The sequence below is a fragment of the Peromyscus eremicus genome, chromosome 22 (assembly GCF_949786415.1).
Source record: "Peromyscus eremicus chromosome 22, PerEre_H2_v1, whole genome shotgun sequence".
Taxonomy (NCBI): Eukaryota; Metazoa; Chordata; class Mammalia; order Rodentia; family Cricetidae; genus Peromyscus; species Peromyscus eremicus.
This window is the reverse complement of record NC_081437.1, coordinates 42,025,381-42,049,092: the sequence shown is the minus strand read 5'-3', so window position 1 is coordinate 42,049,092 and position 23,712 is coordinate 42,025,381. Positions and strand designations below refer to the sequence as shown.

General features: G+C 43.6%; 1 protein-coding gene across 1 annotated transcript in view; it reads left to right on the top strand.

The window, feature by feature from the left end:
• The window catches only part of Tpo (thyroid peroxidase), a 55,991-nt gene that overhangs the window by 20,109 nt on the left and 12,170 nt on the right, over positions 1-23,712 (top strand). The window contains exons 5-12 of the mRNA XM_059248190.1: positions 7,790-7,919; positions 10,158-10,364; positions 10,727-11,227; positions 14,143-14,401; positions 16,224-16,394; positions 19,532-19,769; positions 21,828-22,036; positions 23,349-23,519. Coding sequence (XP_059104173.1) covers positions 7,790-7,919; positions 10,158-10,364; positions 10,727-11,227; positions 14,143-14,401; positions 16,224-16,394; positions 19,532-19,769; positions 21,828-22,036; positions 23,349-23,519 — 1,886 coding nt within the window. The remainder of the gene's footprint in view (positions 1-7,789; positions 7,920-10,157; positions 10,365-10,726; positions 11,228-14,142; positions 14,402-16,223; positions 16,395-19,531; positions 19,770-21,827; positions 22,037-23,348; positions 23,520-23,712) is intronic.

Below are 23,712 nucleotides of genomic sequence, written 5' to 3'. Positions count from 1 at the left end.
CATAGTATCTGGTCGTGGGTCTCTGTATTTGTTCCCATCTGCTGCAGGAGGAAATTCCTCTGACGATGGCTCAATAGGGAATTGATCCATACAGCAGAATATCACTAGGAGTCATTTGCAACTACTTAAAAAAAACAGTAGTATTTGGTTTTACTATAAAGCTCTGGGATATCTAGTCTCTGGTTCTTGGTCATCCAAGTAGTGTCAGGTATGGGTTCCATCTCTTGGAGTGGGCCTCAAGTCAAATAAGACATTGGTTGGTTAGTCTCATAAGCTTTGTGCCACCAGTGCTTAGAATTTTTTTGCAGGCAGAACAGGTTGTGGATCAAAGGGTTTGTGTCTGGGTTGGTGTTTACTTTTCTCTTTTGATAGCCCACACAGTACCTTTCGATAGGAAAGACCCAAGAACTTTTGTGTAAAGGTTCTATATAGACACCAGCTTGATCTCTCCATGTTCAATGACTTGTGTGTTGTCTTTGGCAATAGGGTCTTGTCTGTTCGTGGAGATGAACATATTGTCTTGGCAACAACCTGGGTGTTTGGGGATTTCCATGGAACCCCTTTAGCAAACAACTTAATTAGATGTAATCAAGCCACCATACTAGAAGCTTTGTTTGAAGACAAGAGATGGCCAGTGGGATTCCACTCCCCTCATCATTTGGAGACTTCATTAGGATTGCCTTCACAAATTTTAGGAAGTTTCCATTGCACTAGGTTTCTGTACCACCCCTTAAATGCCTCTCAATTCTAGCTGTCTCTGTCCACACTTCTTCCCTCAACCCAATCTCCCCTCTCCCTGCCCACCTGATTTTTCTGTTTTCATCCTCCTAACACCCATTCCATCCACAAAATTGTATTCATTTCCCCTCCCAGGAAGATACATGCATACATGTGTCCCCCTAGTCCCTTTCTCTATACTTAACCTCTGTGGGTCTACAGATTGTAGCTTGTTTATCATTTATTTAATGGCTAATATCCACTTATAAATGAATAGATATTATAATTATCTTTATGAGTCTGGATTATCTCACTCAAGATGACTTTTTTCTAGTTCCATCCATTTACCTGCACATTTCATGATGTCATTTTTAACAGATGAATAATACTCCATTGTGTAAATGTACCACATTTTCTTTATTCTTCTGTTGATGGATATTTAGGTAGTTAACAATTTCTGGCTATTATGAATAGAGCAGCAATGAACAGGACTGAATAAGTGTCCTTGTGGTAGAATAAAGTGTCCTTTGGGTATATGTCCAAGAGTGGTATAGCTGTATCTTGAAGTAGATAGATTCCCATCTTTCTGAAGAACTGCCATACTGATTTCCACAGTGGCTGCATAAATTTGCACTCCCACCAGCAATGGATGAGTGTTCCCCTTGCTCCATATCCTTGCCAGAATGAGCTGTTACTTGTGTTATTGACTTTAGCCATTCTGACAGGTATAAGATAGAATCTCAAAGTAGTTTTAATTTGCATCTCCCTGATGGCTAAGGATGTTGAATCTTTCTTCGAGTTTATCTCAGTAATTTGAGTTTCCTCTATTGAGAATTCTCTGTATAGATCTGATATTTTTACTTGGATTATTTGGGGTTTTCTTATATCATTTTAACTTCTTTATATATTTTGGATATTAGTCCTCCATTGGATGTGAAGTTAGTAAAAATCCTTTCCTATTCTGTAGGCTTATGCTTTGTCGAAATGATGGTGTCCTTTATCTTACAGAAGTTTTTCAGTTTCATGAGTTCCCATTTATTAATGGTTGATCTTAGTGCCAGGGCTGTAGGTATTCTGTTCAGAAAATCTTCCCCTGTGTCAATGAGTTCAAGGTCATCCTCTAATTCTCTTCTATTGGGTTCAGTATATCTGGTTTACTTTGAGGACTTCAATCCTTTTGGAGTTGTTTTGTGCAGGGTAGTAAGTATGGATCTATTTGCATTCTTCTACATGTAGACATCCAGTTTGACCAGCACCATTTGTTGAAGATGCTTTCTTTTTTCCAGTGTGTATTTCTGGCCTCTTTTTAAAAAATCGAGTATCTATAGGTGAGTGAATTTATGTATGGGCTTGAAATCTATCCCATTGGTCAATGTGTCTGTTTTTATGTCAATACCATGCTGTTTTTGTTACTATAGCTTTGTAGTACAACTTGAAATCTGGAATTTTTGAAGTACAGCTTGAAATCTGGAATGGTGAGACCTCCAGCAATTCTTTTATTCAAGATTGTTTTAGCTATCCTGAGTATTTTGTGTCTCCATATGAAGCTGAGAATTATCTTTTCAAGATCTGTGGGAAAATGTGTTGGAATTTTGATGGGGATCACATTGAATCTGTAGATTGTTTTTGGTAAGATGGCCATTTTTACCATGTTAATCCTACCAATCCATGAGCATGGGAGATCTTTCCATCTTCTGATATCTTCAATTTCTTTCTTCAAAGACTTGAAGTTTTATCATACAAGTCATTCTATCATCTTTGAAAGTCTGGTAGAATTCTGCACTAAAACCATAGGCTTCTTTCTGTTAGGAGAATTTTAATGACTGCTTCCATTTCACTGGGGCTTATAAGTCTGTTTAAATCACTTATCTGATCTTGATTTAACTTCGGCAAGTGGTACTTATCAAGACAATTATTAATTTCTTTTAGATTTTCCAATTTGATGGGCTGCATGTTGTTATGTCTTCCTTTTCATTTCTGATTTTGTTAATTTGGATATATACAAATCTTAAAGGGTCTTATTAATAAAAACAAACCCGGAGCCAGGTATTGGGGTGAATGCTGAAAGATCAGAGAAACAGCCAGCCACAGCTAACCTCAACTCACCAATTCCTCAGCTGATCTCATTTCCTCAAACTGGAAACCTCTGTGTCCTCAACTGAATGGATCTAACAGCCTAAAAGCTTAACTGGCTCTAGTTCCTGGTCCTCACACCTTATATACCTTTCTGCTTCTTGCCATCACTTCCTGGGATTAAAGGCATGTGTCACCATGCCTGGCTGTTTCTAGTGTGGCTTTGAACTCACAAAAATCCAGATCTGCCTCCAGAACGCTAGCATTAAAGGTGTGTGCGCCACCATTTTCTGTCCTCTATGTCTATCTAGTGGCTATTCTGTCTTCTGACCTCAGATAAGTTTATTAGGATGCACAATATATTGGGGGACACAATATATCACCACACCTTTTAGTTAATTTGGCTAAGGATTTGTCAGTCTTACTGATTTTCTCAAAGAACCAACTCTTTGTTTCATTGATGCTTTGTATTGTTCTTTCTTTCTATTTTATTGATTTCAGCCCTGAGTTTGATTATTTCATATGATCTGTTCTTTCTGGGAGTGCTTGCTTCTTTTTGTTCTAGAGCTTTCAGGTGTGCTGTTAAGTTGCTAATATGAGATATCTCCAGTTTTGTTATGTGGCATTTAGTGCTATGACTTGTCTCTAAGAACCGCTTTCAGTATGTCCCATAGTTTTCATATGTTGTACATTCATTTTCATTCAATTCTAGAAAGTTTTAAATTTCTTTCTTAATTTCTGTCATGACCTACTTTTTATTCAGTGTAGAGTTGTTTGGGTTCTATGAGTTTGTAAGTTCTCTGTTGTTTCTGTTGTTATTGATATCCAGCTTTAATTTGTGCTGGTCTGATAGGATACAGGGAGTTATTTCAATTTTCTTGTATCTGTTGAGACTTTGTGTCTGAGTATGTGATCAGTTTTGGAGAAGTTCCATGAGGTGCAGAGAAGAGGGTATATTCTTTTGTGTTTGGGTGAATGTTCTGTAAATATTGTTATGTCCATTTGGTTTATGATGTCTCTTAGCTCCAGCATTTCTCTGTCTAGTTTTTGTCTGGACGACCTGTCTGTTGGCAAGATTGGGGTGTTGAAAACTCCTTATATCAATGTGTGAGGGTTAATATGTTATTTAAGCTGTAGTAGTGTTTCTTTTACAAACTTGGGTGCCCTTGTGTTCATAGTATAAATGTTAAGAAATGAAATATCATCTTGGTGGATTTTTTTTGAGTATGTAGTGTCCTTTCCTATTCCTTCTGATTAGTTTTGGTTTGAAGTCTAATTTGTTTAATTTATTAGACATTAATTGGACATTGCTTTGTAGGTCCATTTGATTGGAATATCTTTTTCCAACCTTTTACTGTGAAGTAATGCCTATCATTGACATTGAGGTGTATTTATTGGATTCAGCAGAGGGATGGATCCTGTTTTCACATCCATTCTGTTAGTCTGTGTCTATTGGAGAATTGAATCCATGATTTTGAGAGGCATCAATGATCATTGATTTTTTGAATCCTGGTGTTTTGTTTTGGGGGGTGGTGGTGGTGGTGCTACTGTATGTTTCCCTTCTTTTGATTTTCCAGGTCTGAGATTATTTATTTCCTGTGTTTTCATAGTTGTAGGTAACCGCCTTAGATTGGAGTTTTCCTTCTAGCACCTTCAGCTGGGCTGAATCTATAGACAAATATTGCTTGAATTTTTATTTTCTCCATCTATGGTGATTGAAAGTTTTGCTGGGTATGGCATCTGTGGTCTCTTAGAGTCTACAGCACATCTACCCAGGCTTTTCTGGATTTTTTGAGTCCACATTGAGAAATCAGATGTAATTCTAACAGATCTGCTTTTATATGTTACTCTGTCTTTTCCATTGCAGTTTTTAATATTCTCTCTTTGTTCTTTATGTTTTGATCATTATGTGTCAAGGGGACTTCCTTTTCTGGTCCAATCTGTTTGGTGTTCTATATGCTTCTTATACTTTTATAGGCATGCACTTTAGGTTAGGGAAATTTTCTTCTATGTTTTTGTTGAAAATATTTTCTGGGCCTTTGATCTGAGTTTCTTCTTCCTCTATTCCTATGATTCTTAGATTTGGTCTTTCCGTGGTGTCCCAGATTTCCAGGATATCTTATGTCAGGAGTATTTTAGATTTAACCTTTTCTTTACCAATTTATTTCTTCTATTGTATCTTCTGTGCCTAAGATTCTCTATCTAATCTCTTGTATTCTGTTGGTGATGCTTTCCTATCTAGTTCCTGTTCAAATTCTTAAATTTTTTTTATTTCCAGAATTCTATTTCCTTTTTCATGTCTTGAACAGTTTCATTCATTTTCTTCCACTATTTATCTGTGTTTTCTTGGATTTCTTTGGGGGATTTATTCATTTCCTCTTTAAGAATCTCTATCATCTTCAGACAGGCTGTTTTAAGGTCTTTTTTCCTTGTGCTTCAGCTATGTTGGAATTTTCAGGGCCTGCTGTGGTATGGTTCCTGGGCTCTAGTAGAGACTGTTGTCCTGGCTGTTATTGGTTTTAAAACCCTGGTGTCTAGGCATCTGGGATTGGAATGATTTTAAGTCTAGGTGCTGACATCTTGTCTTGTCTTTGTTGGGTGGGAGCTTTGTTCTTTGTTTTATGTTTTCTCTCTGGACTTCAGAAGATTGTGATAGCTGTATGCTGCCTGGTAGAAAATTTTCTGTGGATCTGATAGTTGTGGCCACTGGGGGGTTCCAGGTAAAATGTGTTTGTGGGTATTAGGAGCTGACACTTAGGAATGGGGATAGGCTAGGGATCTGAAAGTGTTCACAAGAGCGGGGAGAGCAGAGTGTCCAGCCAGGATCTGCTTATTTCGCCTCCTTGGAATTCTGGCAGAGAGTGAAGAGGGGTCACCCCAGAAAGTCTGCTACAGAGCTGGGGATGAGACTAGAGGATTGGATCTGGAGAAATAGAAAGAGAGAAGAAGATCTGCAGTCAGCATACCTGCTTCTCTGCCTTGCTCAGCTGGTATGTTCCCAGGGAATGCCTGCTGGGGGCTGGGATAAAGCAATGGGTGGGGGGAGGGAGATTAGAAGGGGACCTTTTGTAGGATCCACAGGAGATGTGGGCAGGGAGCAGGGAAAGCTACAGCAGGTCTTGCAGAGTTCAGGATGAGACTGGGGGTTGGATTTGGAGGTGAAGAGGGAACAGTGAAGATCTTCAGTAGCTTTACCTGTTTCCCCGGCCTGCTCAGCTGGTGTGTTACCAGGGGATGCCTACTGGCATTGGAGGCTGGGATAATGGGATGAGTTTTGGAAAGGAATTGGAGGAGATGATCTCCCTGATCTGCAAAGAATGGGGTCAGAGAGGAAAGAGAGCCTGCAGCAGGTGTTCAGCTGCAGAGCTGGGGTGGGGATGAGACTGGTGGATTGGATCTGCAGGAGCAGAAGGACAGATGAGGTTCTGCAGTCAGCCTACCTGCTTTCCTGGCAGGAGTGCAGATAACAATTTTCAAAGTCAAAATCTCAGGCATTTTTATTTCAAATTCCCTTCTCTGTGACCTCACAGGGTGACAATAGTCACTCACCCACCTCTAACTCTGAAACTTTGCTCTTCCACACCTCTCTAATCTATGTCTGCCTCCCCCAGTGACTCAGACTGCGTCACTGATCACAGTTCCCTCTTATAAGGCATGAGGTAGACACACAGTGACCACCTTTCCCCCTCTTCAGTAAAGGGGGCTGAAGAACCTTGTACATGTGAACTTGTAGTCACCAACAGAAGTTTATTATGAAAATTGAACCTGGGTTCCAAAATTCTTCCTGAGATATACAAGAAAACAAACATACACATGAGCTTTTGTTAAAATCACTTATTAAGGCTGGGGAAGTAGCATTGGTTTACCGAGTGCTTGCCTAGCATGCACAAGGCTCTGGGTTCAAGAATCAACACCACATACATTAGACATGGACATGGTAATACATGCTTGTAACTCTAGCACTGGAGAGGTAGAGGCAGAAGGATCAGAAATTCAAGGTCATCAAATCTTAGCTCAGCCAGTCTGGACTCCAGGAGACCATCTCAAAACAAAAACAAAACAGATATCGGTCTATCATAAATCAACAAAACCCAGGTGTTGGTTCTACTTGAACTTGGAAAGCATCTACTTTTCCCTAGGATTAGCAGCCAATAACTAACATTTCAGTTCCTCTGCTTCTGAAGAAGGTGCCAAGATGTGTCATCGTTTAATTACACCCTTTACCTACCCCTTGGCTTAGAGGCACTGTCCCTAAGCTTGGGAAATCAGTAAAGTATTGATCAACATACCTTTGCCTTAACATGGACCTTAAATGTGTCTTTTCTAAGTTATGCTTTAAGCAAAGAATAAAATCACAGATTAGGTTGAGCATAGAAAATATCCCCCTTTAGCCTGGGTGGTGGGGTTCATTCTTACTTTAAAGCAATTAACTCAGAAAAGGGCCTAATTTTATTTTTAATTCAAATGTGCATATTAATATGTGTTCCCTTGGTAGTCCTCTCACTTCTGAATTTAGAACACTTTGGTAATTTCCTGGGTCCCTTATTTCTCGTAGAAATATCATCATCCTGATCAGCACAAGGGTCTTGGATGTGTCTTGATTATAGTGTCTTGATTAAAGGTGCTTAAATGTGACAATATTTCAAATAGTCCCTTTGAATGCCCCAAATATCTGTCCTCTGGGTAGGAACCCATGGTAAATTCTTTGGAGAGAAGCCTGAGGGTGGTACCTGGTAAGGGGCAGTATAAAGAGGCTACCAGCAGTCAGAGATCCTCGAGGTAAGATTACCACTCACAAAGGTATAGACTGAGGCCCCAGAAGTCAGTTCCCTCCACATACTCCAGGGAAGCCCATCTGGGGGACAAGCTGGTAGGGCCTATCTGGAGACTTAGAGACGCCATCTTGGTGCATTGTCTTGAGTGAGTGATACTGTATTGAGACCCTGGCGTTTCTTTATTCTCTTCCATCTCAGACACATCCCCTCCTTTGTTTCCACAGAGATCACCCCAGATGGGGAGCCTCCAATACAGCCCTAGCAAGATGGCTGCCTCCTGTCTATGAAGATGGCTTCAGTCAGCCCAGAGGCTGGAACCCTGACTTCTTATACCATGGCTTCCCACTGCCCCCAGTTGGTACTCATTTAAAACCTATTTCAACAGGGCAGGAACAGGTTTTCCATAATGCTAACATACTCCCTGCAGCCTTGGAGAGCAATGGACAACTACTGGAATGATTTAGTATCCATAGGGATTTACACAACCCCTTGTGTTCCCAAACTTCCTAAGAAGTTGGAGCCCTGAGGTGTAAGACTTATCATTGAGGCTCTGAAGGTTAGCCACAGTCAGCTAGTGAGAAGAACAACTGAGATTTAAAGTTACTGCCATCTAATTTGACAGCTTTCCTCTTGATAAACACTTTAATATTCTCAAATAAATTCTTCTGTTCATCGGTAGAAGACAAGATTCAGCCAAAGACATGCATTCATTAATGAATTCCCTTTGTACACTATATATGTGCAGATGCTGGCTACAGTTTTTCTATCAGAGGCACATTGATTTGGGAAATGAATTCCTTTCCTACTGGTCCTTTGGTCCAGCGTGTGCCCTTGGGTCCATTGTTCTACTTCATCAGAACATGGTCCATTTTGGCCCTAGTTTGACTCTTCATGTCAATGGAGAAGTCAACATTTGTTTTTATGCCACATTCCACAACAGAATTCTCAAAATGTATGATAGCAGATCCTCAGCTCAGTCTAGGGAAATCAGTACCAGAAGGGAGGTGCTGACCCAGTCAGTTGTGGACTGACACCCTTACCATCACAAAGCTCTCCAACAGAGATTCAGTTTTTTCAGGTGTCTTTTTATTGAGAGGCTGAAGTGTTCCTAGCAGTTAGTGGGGGCCAGCAAGTGGAGCTGGGTACCAAGGTTCACTGAGAAAGCATGATACTCATGTCTACACTTAAACAAGATAGTTCTCTTGCCTATCATGTGTTTGGCAATGGACCAGTTCAAATTCTGAGGTCTTCAGAGCTCTGTACTAATACTAAGATTCTACAAGCTCATGTCTGTTTATATATCATTATTTATAAGAATCAGCACTCAAGTATATTTACATGTAGCCTATTCATTTCTTGATTTTATTCTAACAGAGTAATCCAAGATTACTGACTCATACAAATTTTTAACTCCAGTTCTATAGGCCAAAAGCCTAAAGTCAAGGTGTCTCAAGACTGTGTCCTTTTAGAGGTCCTGGGGGGAAATTCATCTCCTTGACTCTTTCCAAATTGGTTTGTGGATGGGCTACATGCAAGGCAGGTGCTTTACCACCGAACCATCTCTTGAGCCTTATCTTTTCTAACTAAAGTTACACTCACTCTTCCTTTATGGCTCTTCTACCACATAGTAATGTTGTATCTCTCCATGTCTTCCACCCCAAGACAGAGCTCTTTGACAAGAGTCAGGAAAGCTCTCAAAATTTGAAGACCCGTGTGACCAGATTGACTATTCTTGAAAACCTGGAATAATCTCTGCATCCCAAAGTCTTTGTTCTAACCACACAGGCAGGTTATATATTATAAAGCAGACATATTTGGAGGTGTTATTCTGCCCATCATACTCTACTTTCTGATCCCCAAAGGTTCATATATATCCACCCATGTTCACTCACACCATAGGTCTAATGTCCAACCCAAATCTTATCATTGTTAGTCACCAAGTCATATAGGGAGAGGTTATGGATGTGATCCACCTGGAAACAAATTCTCTTCCATCTCAGCCTGTGGCTGGCAAAATGGCTTACCTGTTAAAAGTGCTTGCCATGCAAGCCTGAGTTTAGTTCCTGGGACCCATAGTGGAAGGAGAGAATCAAACTGTGAAATAAGGAAACCTTTCTGTTGGCAAAATACATCTTCCTAACAGTCCTGGAAACAGTCAGCACTATCCTAGGACAGGAAGGAAGAAAGGGAACAAAGAGGGAATGGCTGCTTCCAAACTATGAGATCAGACAAGTCTTTAGGTACCAATATCTTGATCAGAACCCTGCAGTTCAGGGCTATGTCATGGGCTACATGTTCTTCACGTACTTCCCACAATGACCTGGAAACTCATAGCTTTCTATCCACTTACAGGTTTTATAGGATCTTCCTAAGGCTCTGAGAAGTGACCTAAAAGGCCTCAGACATCACAAATCAGGGGCAGTTTCCAAGCCCAAATGTGTCTATCTTCCATCACATCCACAGTGACAGTTCTTCCCAAGGCTCTCTGGAGCTATGAGCAAGATCCTCACTGTGAATTTAAGAGCCCAAGGTCTCCATTATTGGCTACAATGCAATCTCTCTAAATCATTGTAATCTGTTCTCTTCATCCAGGTTCGGGAGGTGACAAGGCACCTCATTCAAGTTTCAAATGAGGCTGTGACAGAAGATGACCAGTACTCTGATTTCCTGACGGTGTGGGGACAGTACATCGATCATGACATTGCTCTCACACCACAGAGCACCAGCACAACAGCCTTCTGGGGAGGTGTTGACTGCCAGCTGACCTGTGAGAACCAAAATCCCTGCTTCCCCATACAGGTATCTTCCCTAAACTCTCCATTGATTATGAAACAACATATGCCTTTTTAAAAATTAAACAGAAAAAAAAAAACCTGAAATGAAATACAAAGTCTCCTCCCCATGTCCTGTCCTCAAGAGCTTTCCACATATGCTCCTTGGATAGTCAATGCATTCCTGTGTACAACACTATTTTGTGTGTACAAATGATCCCACATTTCCCAGGCTGTGCCATGTACAGGCTCTGAACCAGGGATGGTTACTCAGCAACAGTTATTACCCTTTCCTCCACATCATCTAATCAACACAAATTTATTTTATGATTTAAGATTCTAAAAGGGCCCAAGAGCCTGAGGTGATACCTAGTCTCCGCTTTGCCACAGCTTCCCTCCAACTCCTCGGGGACCACTGCCTGCCTGCCTTTCTACCGCTCCTCAGCCGCCTGTGGCACTGGGGACCAGGGAGCTCTCTTTGGCAACTTGTCTGCGGCCAATCCGCGGCAGCAGATGAATGCCTTGACCTCCTTCCTTGATGCATCCACTGTGTATGGCAGTTCGCCTGGCGTTGAGAAGCAGCTGCGTAACTGGAGCAGCTCCGCAGGGCTGCTGCGGGTCAACACACACCACCGAGACACAGGCCACAGCTATCTGCCCTTCGCATCTGCTGCCTGCGCTCCGGAGCCTGGTGCCCCACGTGCCACCCGCAGGCCCTGCTTCCTGGCTGGCGATGGCCGTGCAAGCGAGGTCCCCGCCCTAGCAGCAGTACACACCCTGTGGCTGCGTGAGCACAATCGCCTGGCTGCTTCATTCAAGGCCATCAACACACACTGGAGTGCTGAAACTGCTTACCAGGAAGCTCGCAAGGTGGTGGGCGCACTGCACCAGGTATGTGCCTCGGCATGGGGGCGGGGGGTGGGGTGGGGTACAGACAGTGAATAGTGGGTGCCCCTAAGGTGTGTCTGCGAGGCCACTGTGGGCACTCTAGGGGTGTTGGACAGGGTCACTGCGGGCTTACCAGTGGCTTCCAGCAGGACCACCATGGTCTCTCTGAGTTTCTGGCAGAATTACCTTGGGATACTCAAGGGGGGACTTCCAAGGCACAAATGTGTATGAGCAAAATGCTCCTGGTACAAGGGGGCTCTTCTTGGCTCTGTTGTCCCAGCACTGGACCATCCAGGATAACCATAGAGCCACAGACCTCCTGAGCCACAACTGTGCCCAGCAACAACAGGTCCCTTCATTGGCTGCTGCCTGGTAACTGTAATAAGGGAAGGCAAGAAGGGAAGGAAGGGGAAGGGAAGGGAAAGAAAAAATACAGTGCTGACTTCACAGTGGCCCTGGGTTGTTATGGAGGAATGAGTTATTTTACTCGATACCAGTGATTCTCAACCTGTGGGTCTCGACCCCTCGAGGGGCTGCATATCATCTATTTACATTATAATTCACAACAGTAGCAAAATTACAGTCCTGAAGTAACAATAAAATAATTTTATGGCTGGGATCAACACAACACAAGGAGCTGTGTTAAAGTGTCACAGCATTAGGAAGGTTGAGAACCACCGCTCTGTGCTAACCTTCTTCCAGTGTCAGGTTAGAACAGGCTGTGTGCTAGGCACTTGATATCACCTGTGTCCTCACAGAAACCCTGTGGGGAAGTGTACTGGGTGGTTTTGTGTGCCAACTTGACACAAGGAATAAAGTCATCAGAGGAAGGAGCCTCTGCTGAGGAAATGCCTAATTGAGATCCAGCTGTAGGGCATTTTCTCATTTAGTGATCAATGGAGGAGAGCCCAGCCCATGGCACCAGGGTGGTGCCATCCCTGGGCTGCTGGCCCTGGGTTCTATAAGAAGGTGTGCTGAACAAGCCATGGGAAGCAAGTCAGTAAGCAGCATCCTTTCAATGGCTTCTGTATCAGCTTCTGCTCTGGGATCCTGCCCTGTTTGAATTCCTGTCCTGACTTCCTTCAGTGATGAACGGCAATGCTGAAGTATAAGCCAAATAAACCCTTTCCTCCCCAACTTGCTTCTCAGTCATGGTGTTTCATCGCAGAAATAGAAACCCTAACTAAGACAGGAAGATAACTTCAATCTCATTTAACAAATAAGAAAGGGAGTGTTGTCCTCCTGTGCGTAGTTGCAAGGGGCAGCCAGGAGCACCTGCCCTACCATGGCCTCAGGTGCCTGAGGACCTGGCATAGTCCATGAGTTGCTGGGAGTAAGGAGGACATGAAGACAGGAGGCATCAGGGACTGAAACATCTTTACCAACCCCACAGAAATGTTCAAATACCTCAGGACCTGTGTGTACACAGAGGTGCACATTGGGTGTCTGTCAGCTCTGGTTAAAGAATCCTGTGCACTGTGTTACTGAATCTGTGCTCAGTATTTGTGTGTGTTGTGTGTTTGAGTGTTTGTCTCTGATTTTAAATTGTGCTCTGCATCTGTTCTACGTGTATGTTTCTGTAGTGGATTGTATTTGTATTCATTAGTCTGTGTGTGCCTATGATGTGCTGTGTTAGATAAGAAAGTAGAAATGAGATATACAAAACTTTGAAACTGAGGCTTATTTGAAACTGAGGCTTATAATAAACTGAGTGCAAAGTGCTTCACAGAGTAGCTGTAACCTTGCTTGACAGGCATATGTAAACAGACACTTTTTTATTAATCACTGCATGTACCCCTAGCAGAACCTCACATCAGTATCTGAGGGCAGAAGCAAAACAATTTTGTATAGTAGCTTTAGGACAAGACCAGGAGCCCCAAAGCCCTGACGTTTTCAAGGAGCTGGCCAGACATGTGACCTCTTTGTGCAGAGTAGGGTGTCATCCCATGGCAACAGGAGACACACACACACATACACACACACACACACACACACACACACACACACACACACACACAGCTGACTGCCTTCTCTCTGCCCTGGGAGATGAATCTATGATGATTCTCTCCTTGATTATGACTTCCAGGCCCAGCTAATGGTGGATACAAGTTTGTTCTCTTAACATCAGCTTCACAGGGACAGGGATTTAGGCCTGGTCATTTTCATTCTTCTTTCCAAGCAGCTAGAATGTACTGGCAAGTGTAGGTGACTCATGAATATGTATTGAGTTTCTACAAAGGTGAAAGTCCCAGGAATAATCCCAAGAGGAGTTTCTTTCCCTTCTGCCTCTTGTAGAGTTTATACTGCCTAAGTGAGGGTTGGCTAGTCATCCAAGGAAGGCCCAAGGGGTCACTGAACATAGGTCCACAACTGATCATTCACATGTACAAAAATGCTGTGATGAGTGAGGGCCCTGGTTCCATGTTTCTTCTTAGTAAAGTTAGTTCTGCAGTATTGGTGGTGTGAGTCCTTTGGTATGCCCTTACATGAGCCCAGTAGTTGTAAAATAGAGGGTTTAGTTCTGCATATCTGAGGATCTCAGCTGGCTTGAACATTCTCAGTAAAAAAAAGTAATAATCATCTAAATGAACAATAAAGATGCTCTCAGATTTCTGTATTACCCTCATTAATCTAGTGTCTCTTCTCTACTTGGTTTTTGTTGTTTGTTTGTTTGTTTGAACATTCCTATGGGTTGTGCCTTTACCTGATGGGCATGTCCTCTCCCACACCTCTGACTGCATCTGTGGACTGTGTCCTCCTTTTGGAAGCTCACCAATCCTATGGTGTTCTATCACAAGGATGCCCAGGCAGATTTCCTCCCTATTGCTTTATTTTTAATCTCCTGTTGGCCTGCAGGTACCCTTGGGCTTTGCTGAAAACTTTCCCTGCTCAGAGAACACCTGTCTCCCTCTCTACAGATCATCACCATGAGGGATTATATCCCCAAGATCCTTGGTCCTGATGCCTTCAGGGAGTATGTGGGCCCCTATGAAGGCTATGACCCTACTGTGAACCCTACTGTTTCCAACATCTTCTCTACTGCTGCCTTCCGCTTTGGCCACGCCACAGTCCATCCGCTGGTGAGACGGCTGGATGCTGACTTCCAGGACCACGTAGACCTTCCCGGGCTGCAACTCCGTGATGTCTTCTTCAGGCCCTGGAGGCTTATCCAGGAAGGTATGCCCATCCTCCTGACTTGATCCTACAGCTAAGCACAGCCACAGTAGCCCAACATGAGGCTTTACCTTCCATGCTGGTTGGTTAAGCTAATGCTATCTAATTTATCAGTATTTAGAGGGAATAAATATATTTCGGTGGCATGTCTCTGTCTGTTCAGGTGCATGTGTGTGCAAATATAGGCTGGAGGACAACCTCTGCTGTTATTCTTAGAAAAGCAATCCACTTCCTTTGAGAAAGGGTCTCTCTTTGACCTGAAGTTTACCAATGAAGCTAGACTGGCTGAACAGCAAGCCACGGGAATCACCCCGTCTCTGCCTCCACAATACCAGAATTACAAGCACACACCATCGCACCCTACAATTATTCCCCTGGGTTCTGAGGGCAAATTCAGGTTCTTGTGCTTGCCTTGCATCACACTTTACCGGCTGAGCCACTCCCCCCCCCCCCAGTGCAGTGTTCAAGGTTTTTTGAAAGGTGAAATTTCCTGAGAAATGCCTTGACTCACATCTGGAGCTATCCAGTACTCAGGATAAATTATCCAGGTATAGGGCGTGTTCTCGTTCTCTCTCTCTCTCTCTCTCTCTCTCTATATATATATATATATATATATATATATATATAGACAGATGAGTAGAAGTGTCCTGGTGGTTATGCCTTACAGATGCTACTGCTATTCCTTCATCAACAAGCGCTATCCTGTTCTCTGATGGGACCAGCACTGTGAGCTGCAGGATGCTGGCATTTTCAAAAACAAACAACAACAACAAAACTCTGATTCTCTGATTCTACTCTGGAGAATTGTTTTCATGCTTCCCTACATTTATTTCTTTCTGCTCTTCTCCCCATGGTCTTTCTCTCCCTCTGATCATTTCTAAGCTGTCTCAAAAGTAGGTACAGGAATAGGTTGGAGGGTAGGGATGATGGTAGCTGACAGTGTGTTCCCTCACCACTGATAATCAAGTTGTTATCATTCAGAACATGAGGAGAGAGTTTTGGAGTCTTCCTGAGTCATTCTACCCAGTTCAAATATATTATAAATTTGCCTTTGGTGGGCACCAATGGTAACTGGCCCCTTAGTTGATGCTATTGCATGTAATTCTGGATTCATACAGTTAAGGGTAGGCAAGACACAGGAACTGGCTGGTTTACTTCCTTTGAGATCTTCTATGAGGATGACTCAGGCTTTAGTGGGTAGCAGAGCAGCGTCCTTGAGAAACTAAGAGTTTGCCAGTCCAGGCAACATCTTACTGTTCCAGATGGTGGAGTCCAGAGAATATTCCTTTGGACTCTAAACCAGTGGTTTTTAACCTGTATGTTGTGACCTCTTTGGGGGTCAAAAGACCATTTCATCACCAGTCTCACCTAAGACCATTGAAAAACACAGATGTTTCTATTCGTAGATGCTACAATTCATAATAGTAGTGAAATTACAGTTATGAAGAAACAATGAAAATAAATTTATGGTTGGGGGTCACCACAACATGAGTAACTGTATGATTAAATGATTGCAGCATTAGGAGTGTTGAGAACCACCTCTCTAAACATTCTGCTGCTGAAAAATAATGATGAATCTCAGTAATGTGATCCTGCCTGTGTCTAGGCCCTGAGGTGCTGAAGGTGTGTCCTCAGCACACAGTTGTCAGTAACTGCCGTGTCCTAAGGAACCTGGAAAGCTTTTGGAATTGCGAAAGGTATTTTGGGGAACCTGCACAGATGTTTGTTAAAAATAAACATGCTTTATAACTGAGCATCTATCCTTTGTCCCCAGAACTCAACAGGGACCTAGGGACTTCTCTGACTTGTGTATGATGTTTTTCAGGTGGTTTGGATCCAATAGTGAGAGGCCTCCTAGCAAAACCAGCCAAGCTTCAGGTACAGGAACAGCTGATGAATGAGGAGCTAACTGAGAGGCTCTTTGTGTTGCCTAATGTTGGTACCTTGGATCTGGCATCGATGGACTTGCAGAGGGGCCGTGACCATGGCTTACCAGGTTTGTCAGGTCTCTGGATGGTACACCTCAGTATGTGCTGAGGGAAGGACTATCTGGTTCAGTGTCTGGTGTAAAGTGAAATATACCCACAAATCTATTGCACTACCAGCTTCAAGAGAATAGATTTGTGTTTTGGTTTTTTTGTTTGTTTGTTTGGCTTTTGTGTGTGTGTGTGTGTGTGTGTGTGTGTGTGTGTGTGTGTGTGTGTGTTTTTAGATGAAGTTTTGCTATATAGCTTAGGCTAGCTTCAAATTCATGATCCTTCTGTTTCAGCCTCCCAAGTAACTGGGATTATAGGTATGTACCAGGCCTGTAACTAGCTACATATCTGTGTGTAAACTGGCTCCTCTGCACCCTGTGAGCTCTATGGAAGAGTCTGTGTCCCTCTGTGATTTGCACTTGAGACGTCTTTTCTTGTATGCCCTGGGGACTATTCCCAGTCTTCGAAGGGCATCCAACTACAGCACTGCAGTCTCTCCCAGGATCCTGATGGAGTCCCCACCACAGAAGCCTGTGGAGCACCAGGGTTCCCCAGGAACTACTACATTGATGCTTTGTCTAACCCAGTGGCCCACTCACAGGGCCAGGGGCCAGTGGCCTTGCCCTATGTATACACAGCAGAAAAAGTCCTAGATGCAGGTGCTGTTACTATGGCTGCTATTCTGAAGCTCTGGTTGCAGAGTGCAGTTGGTGTGTCCTTCTGTATCATTCTTCCCTCACCACAGCCTTCAACTTGTAGCAACTTGGATCTGAAGAGCAAGTATATACTGGGAAGACATAGAAAAGGGTCCCTTTTGCTTATGTTGAAAGACCACACACCTGTGCATCACTCTGAACTCCAGGTGCACTTACTTCTCTGACCTGTGGAGGAATATATCTGCTGCTTATGGCCCCTGAAAAATCTCTTTCCCAATTTTTGAGTGTAATTCACTCACTCTTTAAGCTTCATTTGTCCTGAAAATAAATGATCCTTCAAGTAGATATTTAATGAAGTAACTGCTGTAACTGCTATATTCCCCAACCTCTGTGGCAAGCAGTGGGGATATATATATATATATGTCAGATTCACTGATTTTATTTTGTTTGTCATGAGATTACGGGATCTGGGAGGTCTGTCTTAAAGCAGAGGGTGATGAATTGGAAATGTTATGGGATTCCTCAGAACTGGGGAGACAGGAGAGGAGGAGGCTGTCATCTTGCTAGATGGCTCCCGAGAAAGATAACAGGAGGTGACCCACCTGGAATTAAAGAACTAAGGGGGACTTGCCAATGAGTTACCACTCACCAGGTCCAGCTGTGGACAGCAGACCTTGAGTTAAGATAGAGCAATCTTGTTGGCCAGGAAGCTCAGGAGCCATGGCTCTGAAAAAGGTGGTGTGATGCTTAACTGCATCATATATAAATATACACATAAAACAAATAAAATAACAACAATAAAACAGCTCTGTTAAACAGATACTAGCTTCTCCTGAATCAGAATGGAGTTGCCATTACTGAGAACTGACTCAGTACCATTGGATGGCAACATTCATGAACCAGCTTTTAAATTCTCAATGTTTTTCTTGACTTTGGCTTTTATTTACTGTAACCTACTGCTTCTGTGTTGTTCCCTGTAGCTAGAAGCTCCCAACACCCCATTCCATGGCTCAGCAAGACTCTTCTAGCATCTCTTCTTAGACTCCCCAGAAGATACATGATCATTTCTTCAGAATCTGCTTTATCCATGGGGTTCACACTGAGTCCCCAAAGTTTTTATCCCATTAATGCCTTGTCACCCCTGTGGAGACATGGCCTGGACCTCAGGGCATTTCTCTTTGTGTGTTTATGTAATACTTGTTGAGGGTCTAGGTGTGGAAGGGGGTAGAAATAACACAAGGCAGACTCCACTGGAGTTCAGATGGCAGAATGAACAAAGGGAATGCAAGGAACTGCGCTGCCTGCTGAGTCCCACAGCAGACTGTGACTGGCACTAATGGAGAAAGTCCAGATGAGGAGGATGAGACCGAAGGGAGCCCACAAAGAGGATACTGTAAAATCAGATCATGTGTCCAGTGGAGAATGCAGCCCAACACAGTCAGAGTGCAGCATGTAGAGACAATGAGAGGGTGATAGTCACTGGGGCCATGAGGCCAGGGCAGGGCTTTGCCAGCAATGCTGAGCTCACCCTCAAGCATGGGGGATAATCTATAATATTAGAGACAGTCAGACAAGGGAAGATAGGCATGTACATATGTGTATTCTCTGTCTGTCTGTGTGTTGTGTGTGTTTGTGCAAGAGAGTGTCTATGGGTGTGTATAAGAGAGTATATGTATCTGTGTGTCTGTGTAAGAGAAACTGTGCATTTGTGAGTGTGTGAGTTTGTGTATATACAAGAGTATCTCTCTGTGTGTGTGTGTGTGTGTGTGTGTGTGTGTGTGTGTGTGTGTTGGAGAGGGTGTGTCTGTGTTTATGAGTGTGTATATGTGTTTAAGAGAGAGTATGTCTGTGAGTATGTGTGTAAGAGAAAGTGTGTGTCTGTAAGCATATCTGTGTAAGAGAGTATGTGGTTTTGTGTGTGTAGAAAAGAGTATGTGTGTGTATATGTATAAGAGAGTATGTGTTTATGAGTATGTGTATTAAAGTGTGAGTACGTGTGTCTATAAGAGAGTATGTATTTCTGAGTATGTGTATAAGAAAGTATCTATGTTTGTGAGTGTGTGTGTGTGTGTGTGTGTGTGTGTGTGTGTGTGTGTGTGTGTGCTGGTATGCTCTTGATCTCCATGAGCTCTCAGTGTCCTTCTGGAGCATCAACAGCTTTGAAGAGGGTATAGCCTGTCACCACAGTTCAGTAGGAGAAGACTGAGCCAATAATAGTATGAATTCACTAAAGTATCTTGACTTGGCCCCTTTCAATCCTAATTCACCCCCAAAATACACTCTTTGTAAGAATTCCAAGTCTGTGCTGCATGGCCTGTCATGTTGAACTCCATAGGACTGAATGTCATGCCACAATGATGCAATGGTCACTCAGCAGCAGGGAATGGCAGACAGGGCTGTGTCTCTGCAACGCTGGCTTCCAGGGGTCAGCAGAACCCATGTGTAGACTGGTGAAACATAAGTCCCTGTAAAAACAGACCTATCCTCTCTTTCTTGTGCAGGCTACAATGAATGGAGAGAGTTCTGTGGCTTGTCACGCCTGGAAACACCAGTCGAACTGAGCAGGGCCATTACCAACAGAAGCATGGTCAACAAGATAATGGACTTGTACAAGCATGCAGACAACATCGACGTCTGGGTGGGAGGCCTGGCTGAAAACTTCCTGCTGGGGGCCCGTACTGGCCCTCTGTTCGCATGCATCATTGGGAAGCAGATGAAAGCCCTGAGGGATGGAGACAGGTAAGTACCTGTGGAAAGTCTCTCCACGTTCTGAGCAAAGCATTCTGGGCATAATACAGTGTTCTACATAGGGCTTGTATAAAGCAGCTAGATCTGTGCTCAAGTGCCTATGTGACCCGGGGCAGGTTTTTTCTCAAACATAGCATCCCTGACTCTAAAACAATGTTGACAGCAAACAAAAAGACCACAAGACATGTAGAATATCCCATTCATTTAGAAATATTACTATTGTTTTCCCATATTCCTAGTCATGTGGATGAGGAAGCACATAACACAATTCAAACTGTGACAATCTATGGCTTCCATCGTTGGCCATTCACTAATACTGTTGACACTGGACAGGTAGACTTGCCTTGATGCAGATGTGGCCCCCAGCTGGTACCCAGGAGCAGTCTGTGCTAAACAGACTCACTCCCACTCTCCACCATGCCTCCACCTCCAGCCCTACACCACTGGCTGAGGCTCCTGCCTGCCCTTGCACTTGCTTCTTCCTCATTTCAGCCTAGAATTGTGAGCTCCCCGGAGTGGGGTACAGAAGCAAGTGCATTATCTGTGGACCCCATGAGCTTACACCAGATGGTGATCAGGGGAATGTAAAGTGAAATGTTGGAATTATGGAACCATGAAGAATTAAACAAGCAAGCATTTCTTTCTTTCTTTTAATAGTCCCCACCCACCCTGATACTAAAAGATTCTTTCTGCCTGCCTCCCTCCCTCCCTCTCTCCCTATAAGATTGCTTTTCAAGAGTGCCTCAGCTTTTAGACACAGCCTTAGGATTCTTTCCTTGCCTTTGCTAGAAATGTTGCCATTAATTTCTGGGATACAGCATTTCACAGAGATGAGACAACTGGAAGAAATCCTGCGGGGCGGGGGTGTAATCTCCCTAGAAACTATATCTTTAGACAAATCATGTGGCTTGACATAATTAGGGAATGAGAAGACACAAACTTTGGAAGCAGGTCATTTCCTGGACTCCCTTGAGTATGACATGGCCACTGGGTCAGGTCCAATGGCAAAGTCCAAGAGCCTCTGGCCGATGCTGGAGTGATGCAGTGATTCTTCACTCTAGTGTTTATGACCGAATGTCTCCAAAAAGCAAAACTTCAATCAGCCAACTGATATAGGGGAGACTCCTTCTCATGCTGTCCAAGTCCTTTTGCAGATTTCAGTTCCTTCTCACAATCTAAGGGAATGTGTTCCCAAGTAGGAACAGAGGCAGTCTTTATATGGTAAAGGGTTGTGGGAAATTGGAGCTTTGTCCATGATGTTCATATTCTGGGAAGAACTAGCATTATTTTCTCTCTTTGCCGACCCTGGCCTGGAGGTAAGGACAAGAACAACACTTGGACCTTGGACTGAATGGCATCTCTTCCTATGGCTGACTTTGCTGTTGCCCCATTTGTTTCTGAGACAGGGATGCACCCATACAGGCACAGTGCAGCCAATCCTCTACAAGCTGGGCAGTTCACACTGCCCTGCAGATGGCGCTTTCCAGACAGGCTTGTAGCTGAAGTTTTTTCCAGTCCTGCCTGGCCCATGGTCAGGACAAATCTCTCTCACCCACCAGTCCTACAGCCACTCAGACCCAACCAAGTAAGCACAGAGACACTTATATTATTTAAACTATTTGGCCTAATGGCTCAGGCTTCTAGCTATCTAGTTCTAACATCTTAAATTAACCCATTTCTATAATTCTATACCTTGCTACATGGCTCGTGGCTTACCAATATCTTACATGTTGGTACTCATGGAGGCGGCTGGCAGTGTCTTCTGACTCAGCCTTCCACTTCTCAGAATTCTCCTCACTCCTTGTCCTGCCTATACTTCCTCCCTGGCTACTGGCCAATCAGTGTTTTATTTATTAACCAATCAGAGCAACATATTTAACATATAGAACATCCCATAGCACAGGCTCCTACCCTTCTTTTCTCCTCTGTATCTACAGTGCCTGGTTCTCACAGGCCCTGGATGCTGTGGACACCCTCTGATAATGAGTGCATGAGGAAAGGGAAGTAGCACTGTATGCTGCTCCCACTCACGTGCCCTCTCCTGTGCAGGTTTTGGTGGGAGAACAGCCATGTCTTCACAGTCGCTCAGAGGCAGGAACTGGAAAAGCATTCACTACCTCGGGTCATCTGTGACAACACTGGCCTCACCAGGGTACCTGTGGATGCCTTCCGTACTGGAAAATTCCCCCAGGACTTTGAGTCCTGTGAAGACATCCCTAGCATGGACCTTGAAGTGTGGAGGGAGACCTTTCCACAAGGTGACTCTGAGCCTCTTGTTATATTATTATGGCACTAACGTCAGTGTAACCTCTCAGCATGGCTGATTTTAACCCTGTGCTGCTGAGAAAGCACTGGTGAGACCGAGCCTTGCCTTCCCCTGTGGTATGGTAGCACCCCAGTGAGAACTAAGAATCAGACCAGAAGTCTGCAACAGTTGACAGACCTGTACCCCAACCAGGTTCACACACTACTTGGTAGCTGCTGAACCTTCGCATTGGCGATCCCCAGAATCTCCTTTTGTCATGGGCTCTGTACCCATGAGATTCCAACAGCACTATGGAGCTCTGCCCACCATGCAGGAGTACAAAGTTTCCTGGGATCCTGCTGGCTCAGTCCTCCTAGATGAGAAGCAGCAGATGAGCTCTTATTTAAGAGCAAGTAGTGACTGACATTTGGCTATGTAGAAAAGATGTAAGATTGAGCAGGGACCTACAGATTCCTGAGATTTAATTTGCAAGGTAAATGTTCTCACCTTGGTTTTAGTTTTATACTTCAGACAGACCAAATTATATCTTGTGAAATATCACTGACACAAAACATTTATTCTTTTTGCATGTATGTATGTGCATATGTGTGGCATATGTAGGCCGTGTATATTCATATTGGCATGTATTTGGGCACACATTTGTACACACATGCATCTGGAGGCCTGAAATTGGCATTGAGTGTCCTTGATCTCTTCATCTTACATTATTGAGGGAAGGTCTCCCACTGATTCTAGAACTGGCTGGTCTGGGTAGTCAGATTGCTCTAGGAATTCCTTGTCTTTGCCTCCTGCTTTCTGGGATTATGGTCAGACTGCCATGCCCATCCAGCTTTTACATGGGTTCTGGGCATCTCAATTCTGGTCCTCACAGTTACTCAGAAAGCATCTTACTGACCAAGGAATTTTCTCAGCCATACCAAGTGTTTACTCTTTCGTTAACTATATGACATCAGCTTTGAGCCATGTGAGTCTTGACTTTAAACAGGAGATAAAGCATTGGCTACATGGCAGGCACTTATCCAGGGCCTAGTACCCATTCGCCAGAAGAAACACAGAGATGCATGCCATACATGCCCATAGAGAGACACACATACAAACCTATTAACCTCTTCCATCCCAGACTAAGAAAGGGCCAAGGAACCCCTCTCTGCAGCCTCCATATCCAAATGTAATGCTATGCAGATACAAGGTGTTGGGAAATGAAGTTTTAATTGAGGGGTACAACTCAACCCACAGCAGGGCTGATGTTCTAGAGTCTTTCTTTCTTGTGGCTTCACTGAATTTTGACCTTCAATATTTCACAGATGACAAGTGTGTCTTCCCAGACAAGGTGGACAATGGAAACTTTGTATACTGTGAAGAGTCTGGGAAGCTGGTACTGGTGTATTCCTGTCTCCATGGATACAAGCTGCAAGGCCAGGAGCAGGTCACATGCACCCAGAATGGATGGGACTCTGAGCCTCCTGTCTGTAAAGGTCAGTGGTGCCACATGGTGTGAAGGTTAACAGCAGTTGCAAAACAATCTGTGTTTCCCCAAAGGAGATCATCAGATCCTTCACCAAAACATTTTTCTGAGCACAGGTGTATCCCTAGAGCTGTCCCAGCACTGAAGGAAAAGTGTTGGCCATACTCCATTGCTTTCTTCAGATGGCAGAACATGGAGACAGT